This window comes from Marmota flaviventris, chromosome 13 (genome assembly GCF_047511675.1).
Source record: "Marmota flaviventris isolate mMarFla1 chromosome 13, mMarFla1.hap1, whole genome shotgun sequence".
NCBI lineage: Eukaryota > Metazoa > Chordata > Mammalia > Rodentia > Sciuridae > Marmota > Marmota flaviventris.
In genome coordinates this window covers 48,481,270-48,495,081 of record NC_092510.1, presented here as the reverse complement: position 1 = coordinate 48,495,081, position 13,812 = coordinate 48,481,270, and the positions used below count along the sequence as shown (strand labels likewise).

At 32.4% G+C, this 13,812-nt stretch overlaps 1 protein-coding gene across 12 annotated transcripts in view; it reads left to right on the top strand.

The window, feature by feature from the left end:
* Positions 1–13,812, top strand: part of Mpdz (multiple PDZ domain crumbs cell polarity complex component) — a 168,300-nt gene that overhangs the window by 56,764 nt on the left and 97,724 nt on the right. For 11 of the 12 annotated variants that reach the window (XM_071600647.1, XM_071600646.1, XM_071600645.1 and 8 more), the window contains 7 exons: positions 2,171–2,380; positions 2,772–2,911; positions 4,027–4,240; positions 4,958–5,086; positions 6,312–6,521; positions 9,212–9,326; positions 9,640–9,728. In XM_071600647.1, coding sequence (XP_071456748.1) covers positions 2,171–2,380; positions 2,772–2,911; positions 4,027–4,240; positions 4,958–5,086; positions 6,312–6,521; positions 9,212–9,326; positions 9,640–9,728 — 1,107 coding nt within the window. Of the gene's footprint in view, positions 1–2,170; positions 2,381–2,771; positions 2,912–4,026; positions 4,241–4,957; positions 5,087–6,311; positions 6,522–9,211; positions 9,327–9,639; positions 9,729–10,462; positions 10,539–13,812 lie in introns of those variants that run through there. The other variant, XM_071600650.1, reaches the window with a different exon arrangement.

Here is a 13,812-nt window from a genome sequence, read left to right as displayed (position 1 = left end):
TGTGCTCTGAACAAACCTATCAAGCCAAATGTGATTCATTCTTGTTCAAAGAGATTGTAGTTCAGAAAACCACTTTAGTACACAGTGACAACAAAATCAAAAGGTATCTTGTGCCTTTTCCTATGAATATAAATTTTCAAATTTAAAAACATGACTTTTGATGGTTTAAGCGAAAGCTTTTATATATGTGATCCATTTTAATTATGTAACCATTGCTTTTACATTTACATGAAACCTTAAGAGCAGCAGGAATAGTTATCTATATTTGTCAGGCCTTTAACAAATTAGGAAAAGACACTTGATATTAAATACTGTCTCATGATCATTATTTTTACTATTGTGCTCCTACTAAGTTTATTCTTGGGATGCCTCCACACCTGGTCTCTTGTAATATCAGAGCTTCTACTTCAGTGGATTTTTTCTAATTGAGTATCTGTTCTCAGAATGTGATTTGTCCATTCCAGCTTACTATAACAAAAGTCCAAATGTTTTTTCCTTTGTAAGCATACCATAGGCGTTAGGACCTGGTGTGTGGGATCTTCAGCCTGTCACAAATTTCGTTATGCCATCTGCTTCAACCTGAGTGGGGTGTCTTCTGCTGTCAGACTTTGCTGAAGTTTCCATGGCTCAGGATTAAAAAAAAAAAAATCAATCTTGGCATAAAAAGCTTGTTTTTGAAAAAATAATTGATTATGCCTACTGTAGTTTTAAAATTATCATTTGATAGGATTCCCAAAAGCCTCCTCTCAACACATTGATCTCTTTTTCATCCATGATTATAGATAGCTAACACAATAGATGAATTATTGGTAACTTTAGTAACAATGAATTTTCTGTTTTAATTTTTTAAGATAGGTAACACCATCCTATGGATGAAATATTTTGAAATATTGTGAAATATTTTGATAGCTTTAATTGATGGATTTTATGAATTTTTTATCATATTTCCAGAAATTGTATTTTATGAGTACATGCTTTATCCATACTACAAAGAAAATAAGAACAACTTGATGAAAACAATGTAGGTCACAAATTACTTATTTTATTTTATTTTATTTTGAGAGAGAGAGAGAGAGAGAGAGAGAGAGAGAGAATTCTAATATTTATTTTTTAGTTTTTGGTGGACACAACATCTTTGTTTGTATGTGGTGCTGAGGATTGAACCCAGGCCGCACGCATGCCAGGCGAGCGCGCTACCGCTTGAGCCACATCCCCAGCCCAACAAATTACTTATTAACGATGTGACTGTGTAATTTTGTCATCAGTAAAAGGAAAATAATGACAACTTGAAAAATTGTTTGGGAGATTGGATCAACATAGTTTCTTAAAAAATAGATAGTTTATTCTGTAAATGTATATTGAAGAACAATGGGAAATGAGGACCAAGGAGAAAATAACATAATAAGATTCTTCCACTGGAAAATTTTACATTCCAATCTTCTTCTATTGATTAGGATGGATGCTCTATGAACAACAGGGTATATATATGTTAGGGGTTGTTAAGTGCTATTAAAATAATTAGGGTGAGCTCAGGAAGCAAGATGGTGGATGCTATGTTGAATAGAGTTGACAGAGAGGGATTCCTTAAAGGTAAGGTTGAGCACAATTGAATGAAATAAAAGAGAAAGCCTATGGATATTTGGGGAAGGATAAACCTGGCTGGTAGAGTGAGCAGCTTGGCACTTTGGACAGTGACATCAGTACAGCTGAAGATAGTAATAGACATACTGCTATGAGATGAGGTAAGGGTGATCCAAGCACATCATTGATGTAATCTTTCGGATACACAGTTACAGATAAAAAGTCACATTCATGACACCCTGTGGAAGTATAACATGAGTGTTGACTATTTGCATTGCTGTGTCAGTTAGTTAGCTTTAATTTAGAGCTTACACACACAATTATAATCTTTCAAAGTGTTACTTTATTATTTAATGTCTTGTACCAGGAGTTAGATATACTGCAAAGTGTGAAGACACAGTCCTTCAAACCTCCATCTCTGCCCATCACTTTTGACACTGATAGGAATTAATGTCTAGTTCCCAGGTTCAAGGTGAAAGTACCTCCAAAACACCCACATTCTGACACCAGCTGCAAGTTTGGTATCCTTGATAATTTCATAATTCATTGTAAGGTGTATTAATGTTAATGAATTCTGTATTACTCTTAGGTTAGCATTGCAACTTCAACAACTTCAAGTGTTGAATATGCCCACATTCCTCACCTCAGTTCTGCTACAATTCCTACTGTACAAAATGAATCACTTTTATTAACTTCAAATAATGGGAATCTGGAAGCCTTCACTGGACCTGGTACTCCACATATCAATGGGAAGTCTGCATGTGATGAATTTGATCAGTTGATCAAAAACATGGCCCAGGTGAGAGCATTTCTTCCTGTTAGGTATCTTAGAATGCATCTTAAGAATGTGATCAAGTCCTGGGTTACTTAAAAAATGTAATGGCATTTATAACATGTAAAAATTTTGGTATGAGAAGAGTTTGGATGGTTCTGAGATTTTTCTATTGTATATTTTGTTTTTTAATTATCAAATTTTGAGTATTATATGTTATACTCCAGAAATATTCCTTGAGAAAAAGAAAATATCCTGTTCTAGGAGATAAGTGCTCAAAATTATCTTAGAAAATAATTTTTCAGTTTTGTCTTTTTTTTTTATTCCCATAAACAAAGTAATACCATTTAGTCATAAGATGGAAGTCAACTGCATTAATTGGCTTTTAATTTCATTTCTTGCTTTGTTTTCTAATCAGGGTCGCCACGTGGAAGTTTTTGAGCTCCTCAAACCTCCATGTGGAGGCCTTGGGTTTAGTGTTGTGGGACTCAGGAGTGAAAACCGGGGTGAGCTGGGTATATTTGTGCAAGAGATACAAGAGGGCAGTGTGGCTCACAGGTGAGATTGTCCCAGCATCTTCTCTTGTTTTTGATATCATAATCAGAAAATTTGATCAGTATGGGGAAATTTAGAAAAGCAAAAACAAAGAAAAACAAACAATAATGAGAGTTGAACATGACCTGATATTAACCAGTTTGGGGAAGTCATTAACATTTTGTGGTGAAAAGCAAGTCCTTTGAAGTAACTGTAGCTTTTAAATAGTATGAATTTATTTTAGTAAGGAAAGAAAAATTTGAGGAGAATATTTTCATTGTTAATAACTGGGCTTTTTGATTAGATTTAAGAATTGCTGTACTAGAAATGAGTGATGATAATTTGAGCTGTGTTTTATAAATATGCTAAGAGAAATAAAGCAATATATGTATCTATACTTTGATTTTTAAAAGATAGGACCATCTAAAATACAATGAGTAGGTTGAATGGGCAGTTAAAAAAACAAACAAAAAAACAAAAAGAGGCCTTTTAAATGGAGGAGTTGCTTAGGAATGGCAGTAGAATTATCTTAAGAAAGTTGACCACCTGGAGCTAAGCATATATTTTATTTTTTCTTAAGAAGTATTTTATTATTTTTCTGTGTCAGTAATTTCTCCATCTAAAATAGACCTCTGAAGAAGACCATGCTTTATTTTATTGTGGATGCACAAGAGGTAAAAGCCGCCCATATAATTCTTATTTATTTGTTCTTTATAGATATATATGATGCTAGAGTGTATTTTGGCATTTCATACGTACATGGAGTCTAACTTCCCATTCTTGTGGTTTTACATGATGTGGAGTTACACTGGTTGTGTATTCATATATGAATATAGGAAAATTCTGTCTGATGCATTCTACTGTCTTTCCTGTTTTCATCTTCCCTCCCTTCCCTTCATTCCCCTTTGTCTAATTCAATGAACTTCTAATCTTCCCTTCCCTTGTTGTGGGTTAGCATCCATATATTAGAACATTCTTCAAGCATATACTTTAAAAATGGAACTGCAGGAAAAAGCTTAAAAAGTGTGGAAATTTAAAAATAGGATTTAAAGTAACCTGAACATATATGCTAAAGAAGCTTTTTCTTTCTTGAGAGCTGTCAAATATCTTTTTATCACCTTGTTTTTCACCTCTGACAGAGATGGAAGACTGAAGGAAACTGATCAGATCCTTGCTATCAATGGACAGGCACTTGATCAGACCATCACACATCAGCAGGCCATCAGCATCCTGCAGAAGGCCAAAGATGCTGTCCAGCTAGTTATAGCCAGAGGCTCCTTACCTCAGCTTGTCAGCCCCAGAGTTTCCCGTTCTCCATCTGCAGCCAGTACAATTTCAGCTCACTCAAATCCCGTGAGTGCCTGAGATTTTCAAACAGAACAGAACGTACTTTTCTAATTCTTTTTAGTTGTGTACAGGTTTCTAATTCCTATAGGTTCTTTGTATTTCTTGAATTTTTTAAAAAAATTCATATCTCTCAGCCTGGAATATTTGTCATTTAATTATGATTGTTTGCAGCTTCTAAAACAGCCTTTTCTTTGTATAGTTTTTTGACATCATCATTCCTCAAAAACAACAACAACAACAAAAAGAAGTATGGTTCTTTCACAAAATTGACTTTTCAGTAGACAGATACAATCTTGACTTTGCTTTATAAATTATACAATTATATTGTTACAGTTGGCTGTCTGTGACTTTAAGAAGTCATGTAATTTGGAATTTTTCCTGTAGGCAAGATTCAAAGGAAGACATTCTTAACACATGACAGTTTTTTTCCTTTATCTTTTTCTATTTTTTTTTTAAAGACATTCTACAGGAGATATTGAAAAATCAGTGCTCATCATTAATTGGGAGGAAATGTAAACATTTTAATGATATATTAATAAAAAAATAGAAATAAATGTCTTTTGAAAGAGAAGTATACTGAATTAAAGGGTATTCTTAGGGCTCATTGTATTATCTGAAATAAGTTATTTAATACTAATAAAGTGATCACAAAATATCCATTGTGATGTAAAATTTTAGTGTTTCATAAAATTTTAGAAATTCTCATAGGAGCTTTGTCTTTAGGTTCATTGGCAGCATGTAGAAACAATTGAACTGGTGAATGATGGGTCTGGTTTGGGATTTGGCATCATCGGAGGAAAAGCAACGGGTGTGATAGTCAAAACCATTCTGCCTGGAGGAGTAGCTGATCAGGTAAGCTACTCCAATAGGTCTTCATTGATGTTTACCCCAAAGTATGACTTCATCTTTTATACATTCTGTTGGAAAGAAGAAACTTTGGCTTTAAATAATGTCAAAGGAGAAATACTCTTTGGGGAGAAATACTTTTGAAAAGGGACAATGAACTTGAGTTTCAGATACAGACAATGAATTTAATATTCCTTAGAACCACAAACTTAAACCAAGGTTATGGTGAACTACTATATTGATTATAACACTTCATTTATAAAGTTCTTGTTGTTACATGTTTGTTTGAATGTAAACTAGAAAGCCAGGTTTATAAAACATTGATTGTATTCATAAATGAAAGGCCTATTAATGGAAGCCTTTTCATTAGGGATTTAACAATAATATAATAATATATGACATTTTCTTCCTTTAAGACATTAGCATATAGCAGTATCCAATAAAGTTGATAAGCTTTGAGAAATCTATCTTATCTATGCTTTATCTTCAATATAGAGCTATCCTCTCCAATATTATTAAATTCAAATTTAAATTCATTAAAATTAAAAGAGATTACAAATCTTTTCCCCAGTTGGACTACCATATTCCAAGTGTTCCACAGCCAAGGGTTGCTTGTAACTGCTGTGTTGGACAGTGTGAAAGTTCTGTTATTGCAGAAAATAGCAGCAATTACATGGAGGCTTATAAGACTAATTCTCATGCCTCTTGTCTATCTGTCTTTTATTTCGCTAGAATTTCATATGAAAGTATATTCTTTTGATGTTTATAATTGAAATACCAAGGGACAAAATTATGAGATTTATATAATACTCTATTGTGGTTCATAACATATTTTGAATAATATGTACTATATTTGTCTAGTAACTTCATACTTAATCTTTGCTTAGGACTTTTCTTGTTTCTGTCCCTGAAAAAACAAAAATCACAAAAAAGCCTTTTTTTTTTTTTTTCTGCTTGCATTTAGTGATAGAAATCAGAATGACAAGTTCATATCAGCCCATCAATTTAGGGAGTATTTGTGAATTTTATTTACTTATATCACACTGAGTGGGCTGGAATAGTTCAGAAGACAGTTCATGTTACATGTTCAGTGTCTCATGATTGCCATGTTGTCATCTCATTGCTATCTTCTTTTAGTATTATTCCCTCTCCCTCATTTAGGATTTCTCTGATGGAGTTACAATAACAATACCCTAATGATGCAACCCACCACCCCCTTTTTTTGGTTCAGCATGGGCGATTATGCAGTGGAGACCACATTCTAAAGATTGGTGATACAGATTTGGCAGGAATGAGCAGTGAGCAAGTAGCACAAGTCCTTAGGCAGTGTGGAAATAGAGTTAAGTTGATGATTGCAAGAGGTGCCATAGAAGAAACTATAGCACCCACCTCTTTGGGCATCACCTTCTCCTCTTCCCCAACATCTGCGCCAGAGATGCGGGTAAGTAGATAAAAACAGTTAATGTGAATGTCAGAGAAAATAGCACTTAGATGACAGTGATATTGTTTTAGAAACTAGACTTACTTATGTTTATTATTGGTGTTAAAAATGTAACAAAACTTAGAGAATTTTGTAGAGATGCTTCAGCTTTAATAATATTTATTAATCAGGAGTAATGTTTAAAAGAGATGAAAAATACTTGCCTAAAAATGCTGGGTGACTATTTTACTTTTTTTTCTCTAAGTAGCCAATTTATGAGGGTGATGTTTTGAAGTATGGATGAAATATAAAGAATTATGTACTACTAATACCTAAAATGTTGAATTATATTTTTCTCTTAATTAGAAGACTTTCTGTAAAATGGGTCAGTTCTTTCATTCCCATTTGACAGCTTTCTTTTTAGTATTTATGTTTTGTTTTGGAAGTGTGGAGGCTGAAAGTGAGAGCAGGATTGCTGGCGATGAATAAAGCTTTTCAAAACCTTCAGTTTTATTGTTTTAAGGTATGCCTTAGAACTGTTGATCAGATATGTAATGAAATGAGTGGTCATTGTTCTTGACTCAGTTACATAAGCTTTTAGACAAATGTTATACCTTAAGTTTATAAGTTTTTGGACAAATGTTGTAACAGAAACTTTACTCATAGGTGTAACATTCTGTCTTTTCCCTTAACTTGATATGAAAAAAATCTGGAAAATTTCAAAATGATTGAATGGTTTTAACTATCATAACTGGTTTACAGATTGTAAGACTATAGTGGCTAAAATATCAACAAAATAAATTTATCCATAAATATCTTAAATATTTAAGAAAAGAATTATACCAATTTCTAAATAAGATTTATAACAAATGCAAATCCTATATTCCTTTCTCACAGTAATAATATGTTTTTATCTATTAAAGTTGTTTCTATGCATTTGCTATAAATTCTTTTTTCAAATCCGAATCTCTTTCATAAGCCCTTTAAAACTTTATTAGAACACTTGAAATTTCCATGATTCTGTTGTTTTTAGGATTGAGTTTGGTTGCTATTTTTTGCAAAGAGAAGTAAGAAAGAAAGCTTGTTTATGAAAGCATTTAAATGGCATTCTTTTGTGGTAAACAAAACATTTTATTCAGCAATATATAAATGAATGCAATACCGAAAACTACTTGATGTAATTGAAAGCTTAGAAAAATATCTATTCTGTGCATATCATCATTTCTGAAGCTTGTGCCCCTTTTAAAACCATTCGATAGTCAAATTGCCACCCTCTAAAATAGCACTCGCATAAGTCTTATTAAAAATAGAAAACACATTTGTTTCAATTGAAGCAGATTTCATCCTGTCATTTTCTTGTAATTATATAAACTTTAAACTTTTGCTAAGTTTGCACAGATAATTATGTGCAATGAAAAAATAAATCAAACTTTACTGAAAAATTTATCTCATTTAGGTGGACCAACAGTGGGATATATTCAGTTTGTTTGAAGAAAATCAGAAATATTATCAGCTAGCCCCAAACTGCATGTTGATTAGAACTCAGAGTCTTGATTTTGTCATTTTCTTCTTAGGGTTCTCTGTAGAATTTGCTTACTTCACACTAATACATAGTCCCAATAACTTATTGATGACATATTATACCAGTCCACTAATGCTTAATGTGGGAAAACTGAGCCTTCAGTCTACTGTATAATGAATAACAACTCTGCATGTTATTAAAAGCTTACATCTGAGGAACCTACTTCCAGCTGTCATTCCAGGAAGGAGGAATCCTAATGAACAAAGGATTTTCATAGTAAAGTCTGAATTTACCAAAGGGCAGTTTAAAAGACTTCCTTCATGCATTTTATTGGTTTTCAAAATGAGCCATCAGCCTATTTATAATAAAGCTGAAGGATAGATTTATCCATATTTGTGTTATTAGAATCAACTACAAACTTCGGATAATAATAGCAGCTAACATGTAGGCACTGTGGCTGCTCTGTTCTACTAGAAGTGGTCCATACAGTGTGTCATTTAAGAGTAGCAGCTCCACAATAAGTGTTAGGATTTGAATTCTACTTCTACTAGGTTGTTAGCGCTTTGTCTTTAAAATAGTTTATGTGCCTGTTTTCTCATAGAACAATTGATTCAGTAATTGTACCACCTCATGGTATAAAAGGAATATAAAACATATCATTATAAGGAATAAGAAATTAAGATGTCAGTTGCCTCTTACATGGAAACTGCTTAATAAATAGTAGCTGGACTGGTTGTTGTTACTCTTCTCCTGTTAGACAGTTGTGCAAACTAATGTTTAGAAAATCTAGTGGCAAAGCTAGGTTTGTATTTGTTGATCTGAATTCAAGACTTGAATTCTTTCAACTGAGCCACATTTAGACTCCTTCAGAAATGAAGATGTGTCATCTATGAAAACAGAATTTGTTAAGAAAAACCCATTTAATTAAAAAAAAAGTGTGTACAAACAGTGTATCTCTCCAATAAGGGGAGATTCAATCTTAACATTCCTTTCTGAGTAAAAATGTGATTCTCAGTTCATCAATGTTGCATGATTGAAGTAATAATCTCTACTGTAACTCTCTAACAGAGTTCTCTGACACCTTGTTATGTCATATTATTCCTCAGTTAAAGCTATGGCTTTGTGAACTTGTTTTTTTCTTTTTTTACATGTTTATTTTTTGTATATTTATTTATCAATTTTATTTCAGGTTGATGCTTCTACTCAGAAAAATGAAGAAAGTGAGACATTTGATGTGGAACTCACTAAAAATGTCCAAGGATTAGGAATTACCATTGCTGGTTATATTGGAGATAAAAAATTAGGTAATTTTAAATCTTAAATTTTTTTTTAAACTTGGGAATTGCCTCTAGTATCTGTGTCTTATGAAATATTTAATCAACATTATATGTTTTCAAATAGTTTGGTAAATTATTTGAAAACATCCTTAGAAATAATTTAGTGTAGGTAACTCTAAAGAAACAAAACAATTACCTTATCCTTTCTACTAGAGATTTTGTTTGTGTGGCTTTTTGATAGTTATTTATTCACAATTAAAGCTTTTTATTTGGAGAATGTAGGATGGATTTTTTTTAATGTGTTTGTAAATAGCGAAAAATAACCTATTTCTAATCTTAGAACCTTCGGGAATCTTTGTAAAAAGCATCACAAAAAGCAGTGCTGTTGAACATGATGGAAGAATTCAAATTGGAGACCAAATTATAGCAGTAAGTTACACATTTAATAATAGCTTTGTCAAATTTCATGGTCGAGAATGCATTTTCCTAGTTTATACTCAGTTCTGAGAAAACAGTTAACTGTACTGATTTAATCTTTTCTTTAGTGGCTTGAGGCTCTCATTACAATTATCCTTTTTATTATTTTGTGGAAACAAAATAGCATTGGATAGAAGCTCTACTGATCTCAATTCTAAAGCAAAGGTTTTTTTCTTAAACAATTTCTGATAGTTTTGATTTCTGGTTGTAATGAATTTCTTACTGTTACTATTACAGTTCTCCTTGGAGATACTACAAAGGTAAAGACCAGATGTAATGACCATCAGTGTATTTGAGTCTCAATTTGGGATGTGTGGCATTTGTTTTATCAGCAGAATGATGCTCCTGCTTTGACTCCACGGGCAGAGAGCACCTTTTAGCTCTAATATAAAAGAATAACAAACAGATTCAGCCACTTTTAATTAGGTCAGTTCATCATGCTATTGTAATGACATCAGTATATATGTCTGTTTGAGGCAGTGTATAGAAGAATCTAACCTTCAAATCAGTGTTCAGTAAATACTAGACTTCACAAACCGCTTCCTGAAACACAAATTCATTAGTCCCATACCAGTTGCTTCCTAATTGAAATAAGTTTAGTGAAAAATATATATTATATCTTCTTTTAGAGATTCACTGTGTACCTTGAAAAACTGAAGACTCTGTGAAGTCCTGCAGTAGAGAAACTTGTTTACCTCTTTTACCCTGATGGTTCCAAATTTTATAATTGTGGAATCTTTCTTTCTTTGGAAGACATCTTGGGTAATGCTGATTTATCTTCATAAGTATTTGTGTATGCTTAATTAAGCCTATTTTGTTTTTGTTCCTCAGGAATCTTAATGATAGTGAGGTGGGGCATAGATAAAAGAGTCCTTGAGTATAGCATTATGCATGGTCCATGGAAACAACCAGATGTGTAAGGATCAATGAGTGGATAAGCAAATTTGGGTATATTCATACAGTGGAATGCTAGTCAGTCTTTTAAAAGAAGGAAATCCTGTCACTTTCTATAACATGGATAATTCTCAAGGATATTATGCAAAGTAAAATATGCCAGTCAAGAAAGACAAATTTACTGTATGATTACACTTATTTGAGGTGTGTGAACTAATCAGACTTAGAGAAATGGAAGGTAGAATGGTGTTACCAGAGGCTGGGGAAAGGGCAAATGTGAAGTTGCTCAGTGGAATAGAGATTCATTTTGCAAGATGAAAACGTCCTATAGATCTGTCATAGAACAATGTGAATAAAATGGTTAAGATGGTGAATTTTATATGTTTTTTACCACAATAAAAAAAAGATATAGGGTTCTTTTATCTCTGCCTTTTGAGTCTAATTGCATCTCCCTGAGTCTTCTTGAGTATAATTCTATGAAGCTCCTACCTACACACTTGTTCAAGTCTTGAAATCAAGTTGAGTTCACCACCTCGTCTGGCTACCTGCTAGAACTGGTTTCCCTCGTGCATCTCCATTTTACCATGCAATACAAATTAGTCCCCTTGTGGTTTTATTTTAAGGGAAAGGGAGGGAGAGAGAATAAATAGATAGAGAGTCTAAATTCATATATGATGCTGAATTAAAAATTGAAAATTTGACTAATTTACTTTTTCCTCTGTATCTATATTAGTTCATCAGAAAGTTTCTTAAAAACCAGTTTTATTGAAATATTATTTATATGCCAAGAACCTCACCCATTTAAAGTATATGTTTCAGTAGCTCTTCATATATTCACATTGCTAGAAGTTCATTATCACAATCAATTTTAGAACATTTTCATTACTCTAAAGAGAAGCCCCCTACCCTTTAGCAGTTGCTCCCTAATTTCCTCATCTTCTCTGCCCTAGGCAGCCAGCAGCCTACTTTCTGCCTTTGTAGATTTGCCTATTCTGAGGCATTTCATGTAAATAGAATCATATAAGATTTGGTCCTTTGTGATTGACTTCTTTTACTTAGAGTGTTTTCAGGGTTTGTCTGTGTTGTAGCATGTGTCTGTTCTTTATATTCTTTTATTGCTGAATAATAGTCACTGTATGGGTACACCACATTTACCCATTCATCATTGGATAAATATGTGGGTTGCTTTCACTTTTTGGCTTTTATGGATAATGCTGCTGTGAACATTCATGTACGATGTTCTGCTTTATGTATATTTTCATTTCTCTTGGATATATACTAACGAGTGAAATTGATGGATCTTATCATAATTCTGTTTAACCATTTAGCTAATTGCTTGTACATCATAAACATTATATATGTGTGTGTATATAATTTTTATTTGTGAATTTTAAAAGTTAATAATAATTTAAAAGTCACAGACTAGTCCAGTAGTGATACAAACTTCTGTTCAAAGAATATATTATCTCAATGATTTATGGTTTGTTGGATATCAAACAGTTAGTATCAAACTCAGCAATGGTCTCTTAATACTGTGTTAAATTGCATATAAGCACTCTTGCTTCTTAAATGCTCCTTCAACCAATTACAACATCTTACTAGTTCTTTCATTCATTAACAAGTTAAAATCTTTGGCAAGCCATTTTGTATTTGCCATGATTTGCATTTCTGCAAATTATATTTTAACACTATTCACTGAATAATTCATGTGAAATAGTGTTGTAGATGTTTGGATTTGAAGCTTGGTAAAAATGACCACTCTGTGGTATAAATGCACCACCAGTAGTTAAATTTTACTGTAATCACCTCTAAGATACATTGCAACAAATGATATCAAATGTATCAAGATGGGAAACCCAAAGAACCATGGGTTTCAGGGAGAGAGACTCAAATGGTAGGTACTCAGATATTCTTCCTTTCTAGGATGAAGTGCTGCCAAAATACAAGAAGTCCAGGGTTGGTGGGAGGTCTTGACCATATTGCCTCATACTTTTTTTTACTGAGCTATGTTTCCTGTAACTTGCACCAAGTTCTGATGTAGTTTCTGACTATATTACTTCTGGTATCTTCTTAGCAATCTTTTTGAAAATTTCTTTACCTACAAAATTAGAATAAGGAAATGTCACTTGTATGATTGTTTAGGAGAACCAAATAAGATCTTTATTTAAAATATCTGATGTCATACTTAGCACATAAGTAAGTCCTTCATTCAAAATATCTGATGTTATACTTAGCATAGAAGTACATTTTAATTAATTAAGGCGATAATTATTTGAGGGCCTAAAATGGTTACATCTTGGAAAGAGTCTCACAGTACTTTCTCTCTAAACCTATCATTATCTTCATTCTTATGTAAGTGGAATCTCAAATATAATTCCTCTTAGGCAAGGTCAATGATAAAGGAAATTGTTGACTCAAAAAATAGAAATGCCTTTTTGTTTGGAGTGTTTTCTTATATTCAGTGAAATCACTTGCTTTCCTTGTCATCAGTATTTTGAGTTTTACTTAACAACTTCTAGCAACATTTTCTTACTTCAAAGTTAGAAGCATCTGTAAATCCTGGGGCACTTACGTAATACTTTAGATCATGCATTAATTTTGTGCAAAATGTCACCATCTTGTGGACTTTTGATATATGGTAGTTGCATTTTCACGACTGTAGTCTTTTTTTGTCTATTTGTTCTATTTTTGTTGTGACAGCAGCTATTGGAGCTATAGTCTATTTTTATTTTGTAATTGTCATATTGTGAGAAGACTGAGAAACTATTTCTTACTATTTTTAGGGAGTATTGTTTTATAACTTAAAAGTACTTTATTCTAAAATTCTTGTTTCACAGACTATTCTGTGTATGTGTATGGTTCCACTATAGGCATTACAGGGCAGGAAATAGAGTAAATATTCTATTCCTTCCTCCCCCTTTTCATTTGTTGGTATTCTATGTAATGATTATTTGAAAAAAGATCTATTGTGTTTTCAAAAAGTTGACAAGCTTGTTAGATAAAATTATTTTATTATAATTAATATTAATGATAATAATTAACTCATTATTATTAAATTATTATTATATTTTGATATTCAGTGATCCATGCCCAAACCATTATGACTGATTAATTATGACTGATAAAATATTAAACAAATATA